Source organism: Oryza glaberrima, chromosome 10, assembly GCF_000147395.1.
Source record: "Oryza glaberrima chromosome 10, OglaRS2, whole genome shotgun sequence".
NCBI lineage: Eukaryota > Viridiplantae > Streptophyta > Magnoliopsida > Poales > Poaceae > Oryza > Oryza glaberrima.
The window spans coordinates 2040513-2056561 of record NC_068335.1 but is presented as its reverse complement, the minus strand read 5'-3'; the positions used below and the strand labels follow the sequence as shown (position 1 = coordinate 2056561).

The window sequence follows — 16049 nt, the reverse complement described above, 5'->3', positions numbered from 1 at the left end:
CCCTCGATCGCTGGAGCATTCACCCATCAATTTCTGGTCGGATCTTGCTTGCATTGCGACCTCGAATCTTGCTTACCGTTGAGCTGGGTGTTCATGGCTTTCTTGGTTTTTGTTGCATCTTTCATCTTCGATCGCTGGAGATTTCACGCAACGATTTCTGCTCGATTCTTGCACTACGACATCCAATCTTGCTTACGATTGAGCTGCGGATCCATGGCTTGTCGATTCTTCGTTCTGCAGTTTCCCACGCGCGCCACCTGTTCGACGAAAGGCCTCTGCGTGCACAACCACCATGGAGGGATCGCTTTGCAAGGTCGTGCGGTACACGGACCCATGGGATGCCCCCGGCACAGACAGGCTCAGCGCCCTCCTTGACGACGTCATCCTCCACATTATGTTCTTCATGAACGCACGCCAGGTCGTGCAGACGTGCGTGCTGCCTCTGGCGCTTCATGCCCTGCATCAATGCTGAGTTCTTCGACTTCAGTATTTGAGGGACCGAGAGAATGGAGGTCATAGCGGAGGACGAGGTGCTGTTCAAGTCAGGTTCGTCAACCGATTGCTGGAGCTCCATGACCCAACCATACAGAAGCAAAGCCTGGTCTGTGGATCTTGTCACGCCAAATTTACCATTGGAGATCGATTACGAGATGTTTACTTCACGCTACTTGAGAAGAGTTGGGTTATGCAATGGTGAATTAGTGATCGAAGGTTTCTTCAATCAACTCGAGACGGGCTGCCCAGTGTTGGAAGAACTCAACTTAGATACCTGTATCATCAGTGATGATGAGATTTGTTCCCAAATAGTGACTACACTGAGTTCTCCAATGAGAACTGGATTACTTCCATTAATTTTGACAATTTGACCCTTTGAAAAAACTAATTTTACAAATGAACCGTCGCCAAAACTTATTTCAAAAGTGACCCTTTTGTTCAGCGCCAAATCGTGTAGCGCTGAACTTAGACACCTCAGCGCCAAATAGCACGGCGTTGAATGTCCGTTGGCACGCTGACTCAACCTTCCATCCGCGGTGCCACGGCATTCAGCGCCAGTTGATGTGGCGCTGAGGTGTCTAAGTTCAGCGCCACACGATTTGGCGCTGAACAAAAGGGTCACTTTTAAAATAAGTTTTGGCGACGGTTCATTTGTAAAATTAGTTTTTTCAAAGCGTCAAATTATCAAAATTCACCGGATTACTTCTATTTCTACTCCGGCAGTCACCTTTCCTGTCCTTGTGTTCTCCTGGGCAAGAAGTGCCTTCTCTAATGGACATGCCATCACTAGTAACTGCATCAGTTGACCTGAATGATAAAGAGGCTCATTTTGATGCTAATGATATGCAAGAGTTTCTCCCGAGCCTCTCTCGTGTTAAACAACTCAAGTTCAGATATAATGGGGAAGAGGTATGCTTATTAAATTGACATGTTCCCCTTTTCTTACTATATCTTCGCATCTTCATTTATGTAAATCAATATGAAAAATCTGAGACCTGACCGTGATGCTTTGTCTGGACAGTTTTGCAAATAAGCTGGATTAGTTACACGTACACATCCAAAACTGAGTGTTGGATAATTGACTCCAATGTCGTGAAATCATGATCTACTGGTAGAATGACTGATGCTTAGTTACAACCACTCGATGCAATCTTGTTTAAGCACTTGGAACATTTGTAGATAAATCAATCTGTTTATCACTTGGCTTGACCATAAGTATCTTAGATAAATCAATCTGGTTAGCAACTGAAATGCATCTTGTCTAAATTTGAGTTGTTATTTTAATAAACTTCAATTAAAATTACTGCACATAATTTTGAATATTAAGAGATATTCAAAGGCAACATACAAATGGAAAATGTTTCAGCAATTGTTGGAAAGTCTGATTCCAAATGCTACCTTGTGAATCATGACATAGTCGCATTGTGTTTTCACTAATGTAGCTACCTTCACTAATGTCGCATTGCATTAATAGAAGTCTGACTCCTACTTCTTGCTGTTTTGGCATTTTTTTTTTGGAAGAAAACACAGTGGAGGAGGCCTCCACGGTATGATATATTAAAAAGAAGGATATTTACAAGAGAAACAAAACAAAAAAGGAAAACAAGCAAAAGAAAAGGAAAAGGAATGTTACAGAAAGTCAATCCATGATTGAACCAAAGGGCGATGAGGCTCCTTGAGTCTAAGTAAATGTAGACCCAAATCTGACTTAAGATTTCTTCTCCAAGAGGCTACACTCGGCTGAACTCCATTGAAAATCAGATTGTTTCGCTCCTTCCAAATATTCCAGGCTGCCAGCAGAAGGAGCTCCATGAAACAGGGACTGGAGAAGACATTATTCTGATTCTAGATCATTCCATGAAATTCGAGATTAGCATTCCAGTTCCAACCCAAAACAGACCAGCACTGAGCATTAAAGGAGCAGAAGAAGAAGAGGTGCTCCCTTGTTTCCCTCAAACCTTGAGAACAGCAGGAACACAGGACAGTTGCATTTGGAGGGGCACAATGCTTCCTATCCAAAAGATCTCTCGTGTTTACTCTATCCATGAACATGAGCCAAGCAAAAACCTTTATCTTCATATTGAGCCTACTCTTCCAAATCCAACCAAGAGTGACTGGGGGAGCCATAGTCCAGAAGCTGAGCTTATAGAACTTTTGTGGGGAAAAACTGGAAGAGCCCCAGATGTAGGACCAAGAATCATGAGAGCTGCCTAGAGAGAAGGACTGTAGGCTAAGCTGGAGAGATTCAAATTCAGAAAATGCTTGGGCAGACAAAGGCAGGAAAAATTGATCTTGTGTGTTCCTCATAGTGTGCTGAGCAATGGTATCATTCTTATGTTTTGCGAAAGAGAATAACCTTGGATATTTACTGGACCGTATATCACCATTATCACCTTGGTTATGTTTTGGCATGTTTTTTGACGCCTTCTCCTTCTATTAAGGCAATGATACCCAACTCTCTTGCATATTCAAGAAAAAATATAGCGACCTGACTTTCTTGGGAATCATCTTGACAATTAATCCACATATGCTTCAGGTTATGGACTCCCATTTGATGGCCAAAAAAAAATTATAGCTTCGTTTGATCCTGGATTTTTGTTGGCATAAGTTTCTTTTTTTTCTCCCTCATGGCCTTCTATCATTCATTGTCCTGAAGATGCTGATATACCTGCACTTCAAACATAGTACTTACCACATAATATTACTCTATACGCTCTATTTTGTTAGCAAGTTTGGTTTTCTGTAGCTACATAATCACCTCAATCTTGTGCAGCTTACAATTGGAAGCAATTCGAAATGGTGCCCGAAATTCTTCTATCTTGTCACCCTGACTCTTGGTCAATGTTGTCTGCATTCAAACTTCTATGCATTAATTGTCTTCCTTCAGAACACACCAAGACTGGAGAAGCTAACTCTGAAACTCTCAGACGTAAATTTTTTCCTCCAAATGTATATTACTACTTAAAAGCTTTTGCAAAAGTGCACATGTTATCGGAGGATATAACTCACTTGTTTGTCTTGCTATAGGATCACTGGAAAACATCGGAAACATTAATTGGCGAGATTAGATCATTTACATGTGAACACCTTACGAGTGTTGAAGTCACATGCTCGGAGGATGATCCCATGGTCAGAGACGTTGTTGATTTCTTTGTTAATAGTGGAATGTCCTCTGATCAGATTCATATCGAATACTGGAGCAAGACCGAGGATGAGGATGAGTAACATTAAGGCCCTGTTTAGATCCCTAGTAAAATTTTTCACCCTGACACATCGAATGTTTGAACACATGTATGAAGTATTAAATATAAACGAAAAAAATAACTAGTTACACAGATTGCGTGTAAATTGCGAGACAATCTTTCAAGCCTAATTGCTCCATGATCTGATAATGTGGTGCTACAGTAAACATTTGCTAATGGCGGATTAATTAGGCTTAATAAATTCGTCTTGCAGTTTTCAGGCGATTTTTTAATTTGTTTTGTTATTAGTCTATATGTTTAATACTTTAAATGTGTGTTCGTATATCCGATGTGACACGCTAAAACTTTACACCCCTATATCTAAACACAGCCTAACTTTTTTTAGTCTTAGGGCATGTGAAACGCCGAAGGAGCATGCATTAGCTTATCATTCCATCCGAAAATCGCTTTCTTTCGACTTCATTCATTGGTTCTAGTTGGGTTTGTAAGCACATATAGACATGCTTACTGATCTTGAGTACAAAACAATCATGTCTAGTCGTCTTCTACTCGTTTGCTTCTGTTGATATTCCAAGACCAAAGACTTTATGTTACATGTCTGAGTGCTCTATTTGGCTTTTATGTTTTGCTGACGTGGAGTTAAAATCGAATTACTTTTGTTATCACTGACTACTTTTGTCAGGCTGAGACCACTCTGATTGCGGAGGAGATACTTCATTTGTTATTAAACGATTATTCTTTACTTGATCTAGGTAGGAAGGCATGAAAAGGGACGATATTTTTTTTCAGAAAAAAAAAACAAGATGGGAAGCTTTGCCAGGAACTTTTGTGCTTGTTCCCAACTTATCTTCTTGTTTGTCGCGTGCACATTTCCTAAATTGCTAAACGGTGTGTATTTTGTAAAAATTTCTATAGGAGCTCCTTTAGTGTATAGCTAAAAATCCATTAGTGCATAGCTAAAAATAGCTATATTATTTTAGGGTGGTTTGGAATGGAGTGAGTAACCAACTGCGATGAACATATATATCTTCATTTTATTTTTTAGAGTAAATTTCACAAAACTATAGATATTTTGGCTAAATTATTACAAAACTATAGATTTAAGGTGGTATATCACAAAACTACAGATTTAAAATGAAGTATCATAAAATTACAGATTTAGTAACAAAATTACCGCAAAACTACAAATTACAAATTATTCTTTTGAGATTATTTACTGGCCTGGCCTATTAAAACGGATTTTTTGCTATACGCTTTGAAATATAAGTTTTCTCACCAACATTTTCTTGCATTGTTTAAACCAGTCGATTTAAGCCATCTGTTAAGTTTATTTTTTTCAGTATTTAGTTTATTCTCACAATTGAGTACGTAAATAATAGCAATAATACTTCACTCAATAATTAAAATCAAACAAAATCAGCTTTAAGAAATCAAATAAGGTGGGTGGGTCAGGGGCGGAGCTACAATGATTCCTATGTATTCCTAGGAATACCCAACTTTTTTTTTACCAAGAAACAAGTATACTTCAATATATACACATGTATACATATTAGTTAACCAAGTACTCTTTCTCACTGAGATGCGTATAGATGAAAGGTTTAGAAAAGTGAAAAATCTTGCTGATCTTTCCATTATGATTGTTGGAAACAAAGTTGCACAATAGACATGATATTGTTTACAAGCTTCTCAAATTGGTTCTAGTACTTCCAGTAGCAACAACTAGTGTTGAAATAATCCTTTCTGCCATAAATTATTTGAAGAATAAATTGAGAAACAGGCTGGGGGATCAATACTTGAATGATTTGCTTGATTACATTTATTGAGCGTGAGATGTTTTTGAAAGTCAAAAACTGTGATATTATAAACCGCTTTTAAGCCATAAATGAACGCAGAATTAAAGCTACTCTTCCAAGTTATGAAGGAACCGAAATAGAAAATTAGAGGTACCATGTAATAATTTGTAGTTTTATTTCTTCGATTATCAGTATTGACATACTGAGAACCATTAATTTTGGGAGTAGCTATATTTATGGTGCCATATTTTTCACCAAAAAATATTCAGCATGTATTTACAGTGTAAGTCCCTAAATTACATATGTAAATTTAGTGTATTTACAATGTAAATTTTAAAATTATATATGTAAATCCCAAAATTACATATGTAAGTGTTGTGTAAGTGGGATGTAAGTGGTGTGTAATTAACTTTGTTAGTCATCTCTAATAATTACACTTAATTAACACATTACCTAGCTAGAAAAGATGTGCACATATAGGTCTGTAGTGTTAGTTTTAGGGGCCTCTTTCTCTCTCTCATTTGATGTTTGAGCGATAATCTGCTCTTGATTAGTAATACATCGATGATAGATCACAGGTAGCCAGCGCGGATCGCAAACCATACATACGCAAATCATAATATTCAGCACTAATCTAAAGCAAATCGGAGGGTCGAAGAATCTATACCTATACTAATCGGACACTTTTTAGGAACTCTTACGTTAAATAGAAAGATCTAATCGTTAATTAGATGGGTCGTACAATCATCGCCGTTGATAATAGAATCAAATTCCACTTTAAAGCGATCTGATATCTACGTTCAATTTTAAAGCCGATCTAACCTCATGTATCCACGTTGCTACCGATTTCTCACAATTAACTAACAAGATATATTATAGATGAGATCGATCATGAGAGCAGAGCTGATGAGAGCCTCTCGCCGACTCCAATCGCGCCACCTTCATCCATATCGGCGGCGATCGACGACGTTGGGACCTGCATGCGCCATGATGCTTCATCAACATCTCATCACGCGGCGCGGTGCAGGGTGCATGCATGCACAACTAGAGTTGGACTCCCATCGGCCACGCTCAAGACCTCGAGACCTTAACGTACGTGCAACTCTGGTACTCTTTTTTATTATTCTTGATTGATTTCTAATTGTGTCGTACCCCCAGACTAAAACGACAATGATCATGTCTTAGATACCACATCACCTGTGAATCTCCAGTACCAGTCGTTAAAATGTTGATCCACAAATTAAAAAATCACCTTACACCAAGGTGATCCGTCGGTCACCATCGCATATATCGGTATTAATCTACAAAGGTATTCCATCAAACTCAGTTTTATATGAAATTAAGCCATTTTTACGATTTATGATTTTGATTGAAATATAATAAATGTGTTCAATAATAACATTTATATATGGAAATTAATATATTGTCCACATGCACTAAACATAGTCTATATCACATAACTGAAGGTAATGTCGTTGGATTTTGATTGTTATGTCAAATTTTCCAGACAAGTAATACCTCTGTCCTCCTAACAAATCTTCTCTAGGTACAACCCATTTAATTGAAAATTTCAGTGATTCCAGTGGAAAAGAAAATTTAGCAGAATAATTCAAAGCTAGCTTTTCCTTTTAATTGCAATCCACTAATTTAATCTGTGCTATGCCTATTTGCAATGATGTTGGCCACTTTTGCCATGCATCGAATTTATGTGATAAATAAACATGCCACTAAAAATCAAGTGAATTATATAGTTTTTTTTACTCAGTCTAAAGGAGAGAGTCCAATGAGTATAAGTGTAGAGCTCACAATTATTAGTTCTAAACTATGGAATTATTAAAATAAGAAAATAATGCCAAATTGAGAATTTGAGATATCACCATCCGAACTGAAAGGTAGTGATCAATTGCAAAATTGGTAATAAGTGTGATTAATATTATACAATCCATAATTATTACATAATACAAATAACAGATCAATATTTATTAATGCCGAATTTATTTCAAATCATGAAAAGGCTATTGATTGTTGAGGCTCCCAATCGTATAAAACTCAATTTGTTAGTTCTAAATTTAGAAATTTAAAATTCTAATTAAAATTTTAAAAAGATTTCAAAACGAGTACAACTTGATATTTAGTAGCTATGAATTTTAATTTTATGAAATTTTGAAAACTTTATAGCATCATGATTCAATTTTAAAATCATTTCTTTCGTTTTAGTCAAATAAATTAATTTTAGGGTGTTTTCTTTGCCACTTGGATAGTCAGCCTTATTTCAAAGATATTATTTCTGAAGTTTTTGTCCAAAATAGTATTTCTGAAAGTCACTTTAAAAAAAATTAGCTCTTAAAAAAATGTATCAAGCAGAGACAAAATAATCTTTTGTCTTTAGAACTGCAAACTAAATTGAAGTTTACATTACATTTAACTGTCAGTAATCGGAAGTCTACTTATAATTTATACCAAGAAAATCAACACTTTTATCACACGACAACAAATTTTAGATTAACATTCCGTGCAACGCACGGGTTGACGGCTAGTCTACTGTAATCGACGAGATTTTGTGGCGACACAAATATAGCAAAAACTGTTAATTTTTTTTACTATAAACTTTATAAACTTTTTTTTAGACGGGAATATCCAACTTTGAAATCCTGGCTCCGCCCCTGGAGTGGGTTAATCTGAACCGTCAACTTTTTGTATCAACGGCACAAAACCACGCAGAGGCCCACTGCAATAGACGAATCTCCTCTTCCTGCGTTGGAGTTAGTTACCCTTCCAAAGTTCCGGCAGTGGTGAATCCAGGATAGAAAAAGAGGGTAGGCTTGACCTCCAAGTGCTAAGTTAATAAAAAGTAAATTGCAGTACTTACGGATACATGATTGAATAGATAAGAAAGAAATAAAGAAAAATACCTTGCCAATGCGAAGTAATTGCTTACATCAGTCATATGAGAATAGCAAACACCTATACATATAGTAAAGAGTAAATTACACCCATGGTGTATCAACTTGGCAGGTGGGTGTAATTTGGTGTAAGAACTTGAGAAATGAGCATTCTAGTACAACAACTTGGCAGATAGGTGCAATTTAATTAGTACAAGAACTTTATAAGTGATCGTATAAATACAACAACTTGCAAGATATGTACGCTTTTCATATAATAAGTTAAAAAGTTATACGATAACTTAATTATTTGGAGTACTTTTTTTATACATATTCAATTTTTAAGTATTTATTTTGACAATTAATATGCTAGCGTGGATTTGCATATAAGCATATTTATATTTTTATCCTAATAACTAATAAGTCAATTAAATTGATGTAGAAATTATTATATTTCGGTTGAGATTTGGAAAGGTGAAAAAAAAACAAAAATTCTTAAAGGTAATTGGATGTAAATTGCATGTGCAATATAATTCTTAAAAATTAAATTCAATATTATAAGGTAATATCCGTAGGATTGTTATGTAATGACATATTGACATCGCGGGAAAAACACACTTAGCATATGCTTAGCTAAATTGATGCACCAAAATATTATATTGTTAAGTTCTTATACAAGAACGCATCCACTTGTCAAGTTGTTGCACTCTAACGTTCAATTCTCAAGTTCTTGCACCATATCACACCCACCCGCCAAGTTATTGTACCGTGGGTGCAATTTACTCTATAGTAAACATAGCAAAATTAGTGGTAAATTGAAGGAAAAATAACATTAACTGAGAGATTTGGCCCATTAATCAAAATACATGTAATTCATTTAAGAGGCAAGGATATTCTATGGGTTTCTAATGCTTGGAATATATATATGATGATCATCATCTTTTTTTTTTTTTGAATATTTCTCGCTCAGTATAGCAGACCATCAAATCTATAAGCCACTCATCCGATATCTTATTGTGCAAATCTGTCTTGAAATGCTAATGCTTGAAAATATGCGCTCCACTCAATCAATAGATTAGTTTGCAGAAATTGAATAGAATAATAGAAATAACCAATACAGCCAAATAGGCAGCAACCAGCAAGACCATGATTCCATTTATTCAGTGACTCACCGGACGCTAGTTGATCCTGCTGCTGTTGGCTGCTCCTCGCCGCGACGCCGCCTGACCCGCTGATCCTGAGCCTGCTGCTCTGCTAGTGCTAGCGGCTGCTGTGGTGCTGCTCCGCGCGGCCGCTCCGCCTGCAGCCTGCCGGCTTCCGCGCCCCGCTCGCGCCTGCGGCCGCCTACGCTTGCTCTTACTCGTCACCGGACAGCTAGCTACGACGCTGCAGCTCGAGGCCTCGAGCTCTTGCGACTCGCGTCGGCCGTCGACGTCGGCCGCTCCCAGCCGCCAGCCCCCACCCCAAACGCCCCCAACCCTAAGTGGCTAAGGCCATGTTTCTTTCAGCTTGAGATTATTATAATCCAGATTATTAGGAGTAAGCTGAAAGAAACAGATAACTTATTAAAGTAGCTTATTATAATCTGGAGTCCAGCTTATTATAATCTGATAAGCTCATTTAGGTGAGCTTTTTCTAGATTATTGGGTGAAAAATTACCCACCATGCCACCCTACTCCCTCTTTAAACTTGCAAACCCAATAATTTAGGCTCTAATAATCTAGGAAAGAAACAACTAACCGTTTATTCTACTACAGATTATAACAATCTACCTTATAGTAATCTGACTCAATAATCTAGATTATAATAATCCCAAGCTAAAAAAACAGGGCCTAAGTGTGGGAAGTGGGCCACTGAACTGGGCCATTACTATCGAATTGGACCAACCTAGTTTATCTGCATACGCTTCGCTTCTTCTTTCTCCCATGTGCCCTGTTCATCTTCTTCCCAGCGCCGAGCACATGTCGCCATGAACTCCAGGACGCCGGCTGATGCTTGAGGATACCTAGTTGAATTTTTTTTGCAAAAATTAGAGGGTAGGCTAGAGCCTGATGGAGCCTACCTGCTAGAATAACCACTTAAGTTCCGATGGTGGTGTAGTTGCGAGGCAATCACCGAATCATTTGTTTGCTTCTTCTTCTTCTTCCAATTCTTCTTCTTGCATCTCCCCTCTTCGATCGATGGACATCAAATTTTCTGCTCGATTCTTGCTCACGGTTGGTTTGATCTTACGCCGGGCCACATCATGTCCTTCTTGGACTCGCGACAGGCCGTGCAGATGTGCGTGCTGTCGCAGCGGTGGCGCAACCTCTGGCGCTCCATGCCTGGCATCAACATCGACTGCAAAGAGTTCGAGGTGACGGACAAGGCGGTGTTCATTGAGTTTGTCAACCGGCTGCTGAAACTCCGCGACCCTGTCGCCCCTATCAGCAAGTTCAGTCTCTGGTACTCCATGACTGGTTCTGGTTGTGACACTGTCAAGAAAGACACGGGCAGGTGGATCAGCAACGCTTTGCAGAAGCAGGCCTGGGCTGTAGAGATTTACGTCGAAATGTTCTACGGCTACCTCAAACCGCTGGTGCTCGATCACTCCGTGTTCACTTCAACCTACCTGCAAATAATTTGGTTCTCTAATGTTATTCTGGACGATGGTTTCTTCAAGCAACTTGAGGCGGGCTGTCCAGCATTGGAAGATCTCTTCTTAGATGAATGCTTCATTAGTGATGTTGAGATCTCCTCCCAGACACTGAAGGTTTTGACCATCAAGCGCGCCGACTTCTCTACCGATCCCAAGACTTCTATTTCTACTCCAAGTGCTACTTCTCTGACCTTGTCGGATCCTATCTGCGGCATATTTGTACTGAAGGACATGGCATCAGTAGTGACTGCATCAGTGAAACCAACTTTTATGCCACTCAGGAAGTGTATTACGGGTTTGCACCAATATCTCTTGACCCTTTCTGGTGTTAAAAACTTGGAGTTCTTTTATCCGGTTAGAAAGCTATGCTTACTAAACTTACTTACATATTCCCCTCTGTCTTACTGTATCCATTCGTCTTAATTTAGGTATCAATTTGAGAAGGTGAAACTTAAGTGTTCGTCTTGACAGTTAACCACTGCGCTATATTAGTTACCTCTACTACTCTCCTGAAAAAAAAAAGACCTAAGCATTGCATGGCTAATTCTTATGTCACGTAATCGGGTTCGTATCCTCTGCCATTGCTACATAATGGCAGGGAGTAACATTCTCTCCATTCTAGCCCTCTATCCAATATCAACGGCTGATAACATACTCGCGTAATAGTTGGTATGCCACGTAATAGTGATTGCAGTTAGCAAAACCCCACGCTTATTGGTTTCTAGCCGGGGAAAAATATTTTATAGATAATTTTTTTATATAGATATTCATAACGATTTAAAATATAAATGATGAAAAATAAAGTATAATAAAAAATTTAAAATGTCACCTACTCATATAGTGTAGACTAAACGATGAAGTGTAAAGCATTTAAAATTTAAATTTTCGCTTACTCTTATAAGCTTAAGACTGAGGGAGTGTTTAATCGGAGGGGAAAAGAGAATATTGAGATGATACGTAAAATGAGGTATGTCATCAGTATATAATTAATTGGGTATTAATTATTTCAAACTTAAAAAATAAACTAATATAATTTTTAAAACAACTTTCAGAAAGTATACGAAAAACAAGATAAATCTTCTCTCAATCTCCTGGGACGAACACAACCTAAAGATGAAGTGTAAAGTATTGCAATATACGACGGGTTGGATATCTTAATGATGGGACTGGCAACTAATTTTAATTTTTTTACTATACTTTATTCTTCATCATTTATATTTTAAATCTATACGAACATCCATATCAAAATTTTATCTATAAAATATTTTTCCCGGATAGAAACCAACCAGCGTGAGGTTTTGCTAACTGCAATCGCTATTATGTGGTGTGCCAACTAGTACATCCTATACTATCAGCCGTTGATATTGGATAGAGGGCTAGGATAGAGAGAATGTTACTGCCTGCCATTATGTAGCAATGGCCGAGGATACGAACCTCATGATATGCCGATATGATGACTGATGTGATCAACACTCAATGGCCATCTGTAGATAAATCAGCCTGTTGATGATCCGGATATCTTAGTTGGCAGCTTTATTTATTTGTTTATTTGTTTTTTGCAAGGAAGTTGGTTGCTTTATTTCACAAGGAAACTGGAGCGTTTCCTATTCGACAACTCTGACATGTTCTAATGTGGATGCAATACTGGGATTAGTGACAGAGAATGAATATTTTCTAATATTTGAGTGATTATTTAATTTCAGTGGACATTACTACGCATAACTTTGAAAACTAAGAGACATTCGAAGGCAAGATGCAAATGAAAAATGCTTTAGCAGTTGTTGGAAGTCTGATTCGTAGTGCTACCTCCTTGAATCATGACATAATCGCATAGTGTTTTCACTAGCGTAACTACCTGACTTTCTTCGAAAGCATCCTGCCAATTAATTCACATACTCTCCTGGTTATGGACTCTATGTTGATGGAAAATAAGTGTAGCATGGCTGATGGCTTAATGCTGTATTTTTATTGTCATAAGTTCTTTCTTTTTCTTCTTTCATGGTCTTTGAACTTTCACTGTCTTGAACATATAGTTGTCACTTTGAGATAAAATTTGGGAATTAACCATCTGCCATTGAGTAAGCCCAAAGGGCATATATGAGTACAATAGATATGAGAAATTACTAATATACCCCTAAACACATATGAGAAATTACTAATATACCCCTAAACACATAATACTCTTAACACCCCCACTCAAATGCAATGTGTATACAATAACATTGCATTTATAACTAAACACTAGATAAACAACATACTACTATAAATACAAAGTCCATATTTAAAGATGTTGTCGAAGCATGGCTCTTGAATGAAGAAGAAGAGAACCATCTCCTCCTCAATGAAGTGGACCTTGAGCTTTCACAAATTGTTCTTCAGCCCTTGGTGCCAGAAGCCTTCACAAACTGTTCTTCGGCTCTTCATTGATTCAAAGACGGTGACGATGATGGTGAAGGACCTTCACGAACTGTTCTTCAGTCCTTCACTGATTGATGATGGTGGTGGTGAAATGATAATGATCAGCTCCGACGTGGAGCTGATGAAGTGATGATGACCAACTCCGGTACGGAGCTGGTGAACTGATGACGAATACATGGAGTTGATGATGGTAGAACGATGATGATTATGATGAGGACCAACTCCGACTTGGAGCTGGGAAAAGATAGACTAGCATGACTTGGACGAACTGAACCATACAATGGACTTTGACGGATTTGATAGGAAACATGGGAAATTAATTTGTAGATGACATTGATATACTAGCAAAAGGACACAGGATAGATACTACTTGATGGTTGACAGCAGCAGTGTATAAGCAAGCACAATACTGAGAATATATACAAGCAATGAACTTGGTGACTGCTAAGGAAATGAGCAACGAAAGAAGGTGCCTTGCCCTTGATAGATGCATAAGCCACTGATGATGACAATAGGAATCAATATAAATCAAGGGGATGATTTTAACAAATTCTACCACTGAAAGTAGGAATCGATCGAGGGAGCAGGCAGCTGCACAAGATGATGATAATGATGAGCAATCAAATTAATTATGTCATGATATGGCATGTACTCCTCTCCTAATCAAATAGTAGGCTGTAGCAGCACAGAGCCACAACAAAAATATGCAAAATTAATGTAGAGAGTGAATGAGCATAGAGAAGGACAAGATAACCACTAGGTGAAGAGCAGAATATTCACAACGGGAATGAGACTTGTTGCTGCATCTGGAACTTCACTGCTGCTACTGTTTGAAGAAAAGAGAAGCTCGAGGACAAGGATCAGACTCGACTGGAGCCAGAGAACATCACCAGATTGGGAGAGAATCAAGATGAAAATGGGATTTTGATTGGTTGCTGCTACTTGTTTGCTGCTTGAAGTGTTGAAGGCGAACTGGACGATGGCCTGCTGCTGCTGTTGCTGCTACAGATCGACGAGGTGTCGAGGTTGCTTCGATCCATGCGACGGGCGGCGAGACGAGCGCCGCATGGTTGGGGACGAGAGGATGGCGCCGGACAACCACGCGACTAGTGGAGGAGCAGCTGGGAAGAGCGCCGCGACCTGCAGCGGTGAAGAAGGCGCCACGACGGACGGCAACGGGCGGCAGACTGGGAGGACTGGATCTGACTGCTTGCTTGCTGTAGAAGACGGCCGGTCACTGCTGCTGGCTGAGGCCAAAAAATGTTGCTTGATGCCTCAACGATTAACAGCGGAGAACAACGACGATGGCTCGCCGGCGGTGAGCCGCCGCCGGCGCGCCGGTGATGACGGATTTAGTGGCTAGGATTTTGGATCAGCGCTCTGATACCATGTCACTCTGAGATAAAATTTGGGAATTAACCATCTGCCATTGAGTAAGCCCAAAGGGCATATACGAGTACAATAGATATGAGAAATTACTAATATACCCCTAAACACATATGAGAAATTACTAATATACACCTAAACACATAATACTCTTAACACCCCCACTCAAATGCAATGTGTATACAATAACATTGCATTTATAACTAAACACTAGATAAACAATATACTACTATAAATACAAAGTCCATATTTAAAGATGTTGTCGAAGCAATAGTTACCCTGCACTGCAAACAGAACACTTATCATATAATGTTAATGTGCTCAGTTTTGTTGGCATGTTTGGTTTTTTCCTTGTCAGCTAATCTTTTGAATTTTGTGCAGTTGACAATCGAAGACAATTTGCAGTGGTGTCCAAAATTCAACAATCTTGTGAACCTGACTCTCGGTGAATGGTGTCTTCATGCAAACTTCTATGCTTTAATTGTATTCATCGAGAACTCACCCAGACTGGAGAAGCTAGCTCTGAAACTCTATGAGGTAAATGATCTCCTCCAAACTTGTACTACTTGAATATTTGTCATTGGGATATAGCTTACTTCTTGTTTCTTGCTTTAGTTCGGTCAGCGAACATCAAAGAGAACCATTGTTGAGCTTAATGACAGACTATTTACATGTGGGCACCTTAAGATTGTCGAAGTCATTTGCTTCAAAAATGATCCTCTGGCCAACCACGTGGTGGATTTCCTTTTCAGTAGTGGTATGACCTCTGCTCAGATTCATATCAAACACTGCTGGTAGATACAGCATCAAGAACCTACGATGTTCCAGTCTGAGTAGATATGAAGTATCGAAGGATCTATTCGCTCGTTGTCCCATTGAAAAATCTTACTCTTTCTGGGATGGCGCATAAGACTAGTTTACCTTCTGTTCTTGTCTCAATTGCTTGTAAATTATATTGTCAGTAGGTATTGTCCTGTTGAAATGTTCTTTGTGCGGGAGTCAATATGTTTGCTGCAAAAACATTGATCACAGGATGTTTGAGTATCCCATATGGGCGTCATGTTTTCCTGATGTGTTGCTACAATCCTATGAGTTGCATTCCCTTTTAGGTGATACCAATCAACATTTTCATTACCCACCACTGTCACCTTGAGATCTGACTTGCCATAACAAATTCTATGTTTACTATCATTTTTCTTGCTACCTCCGTCCCATATTACTTGTCTTTTTGAGT

The 16049-nt window shown here is 38.6% G+C and overlaps 1 protein-coding gene across 1 annotated transcript; it reads left to right on the top strand.

The window, feature by feature from the left end:
• Positions 1 to 292: 292 nt before the first annotated feature.
• Positions 293 to 15613, top strand: LOC127752625 (F-box/LRR-repeat protein At4g14103-like). The gene is made up of 4 exons (XM_052278034.1): positions 293 to 429; positions 10474 to 11365; positions 15197 to 15352; positions 15431 to 15613. Exons 1-4 carry the CDS (start codon positions 293 to 295, stop codon positions 15611 to 15613), a joined length of 1368 nt encoding a protein of 455 aa, XP_052133994.1.
• The last annotated feature ends 436 nt before the right edge of the window (positions 15614 to 16049 follow it).

Excerpts from the sequence above, each read along its gene's own strand:
- LOC127752625 (XM_052278034.1), top strand. The coding sequence starts at position 293 with ATGGAGGGATCGCTTTGCAAGGTCGTGCGGTACACGGACCCATGGGAT. Across the intron at positions 430-10,473 it reads GCACGCCAGGTCGTGCAGAC|TTGCGAGGCAATCACCGAAT; the intron begins GTGCGTGCTGCC and ends ATGGTGGTGTAG. Across the intron at positions 15,353-15,430 it reads TAGCTCTGAAACTCTATGAG|TTCGGTCAGCGAACATCAAA; the intron begins GTAAATGATCTC and ends TTCTTGCTTTAG.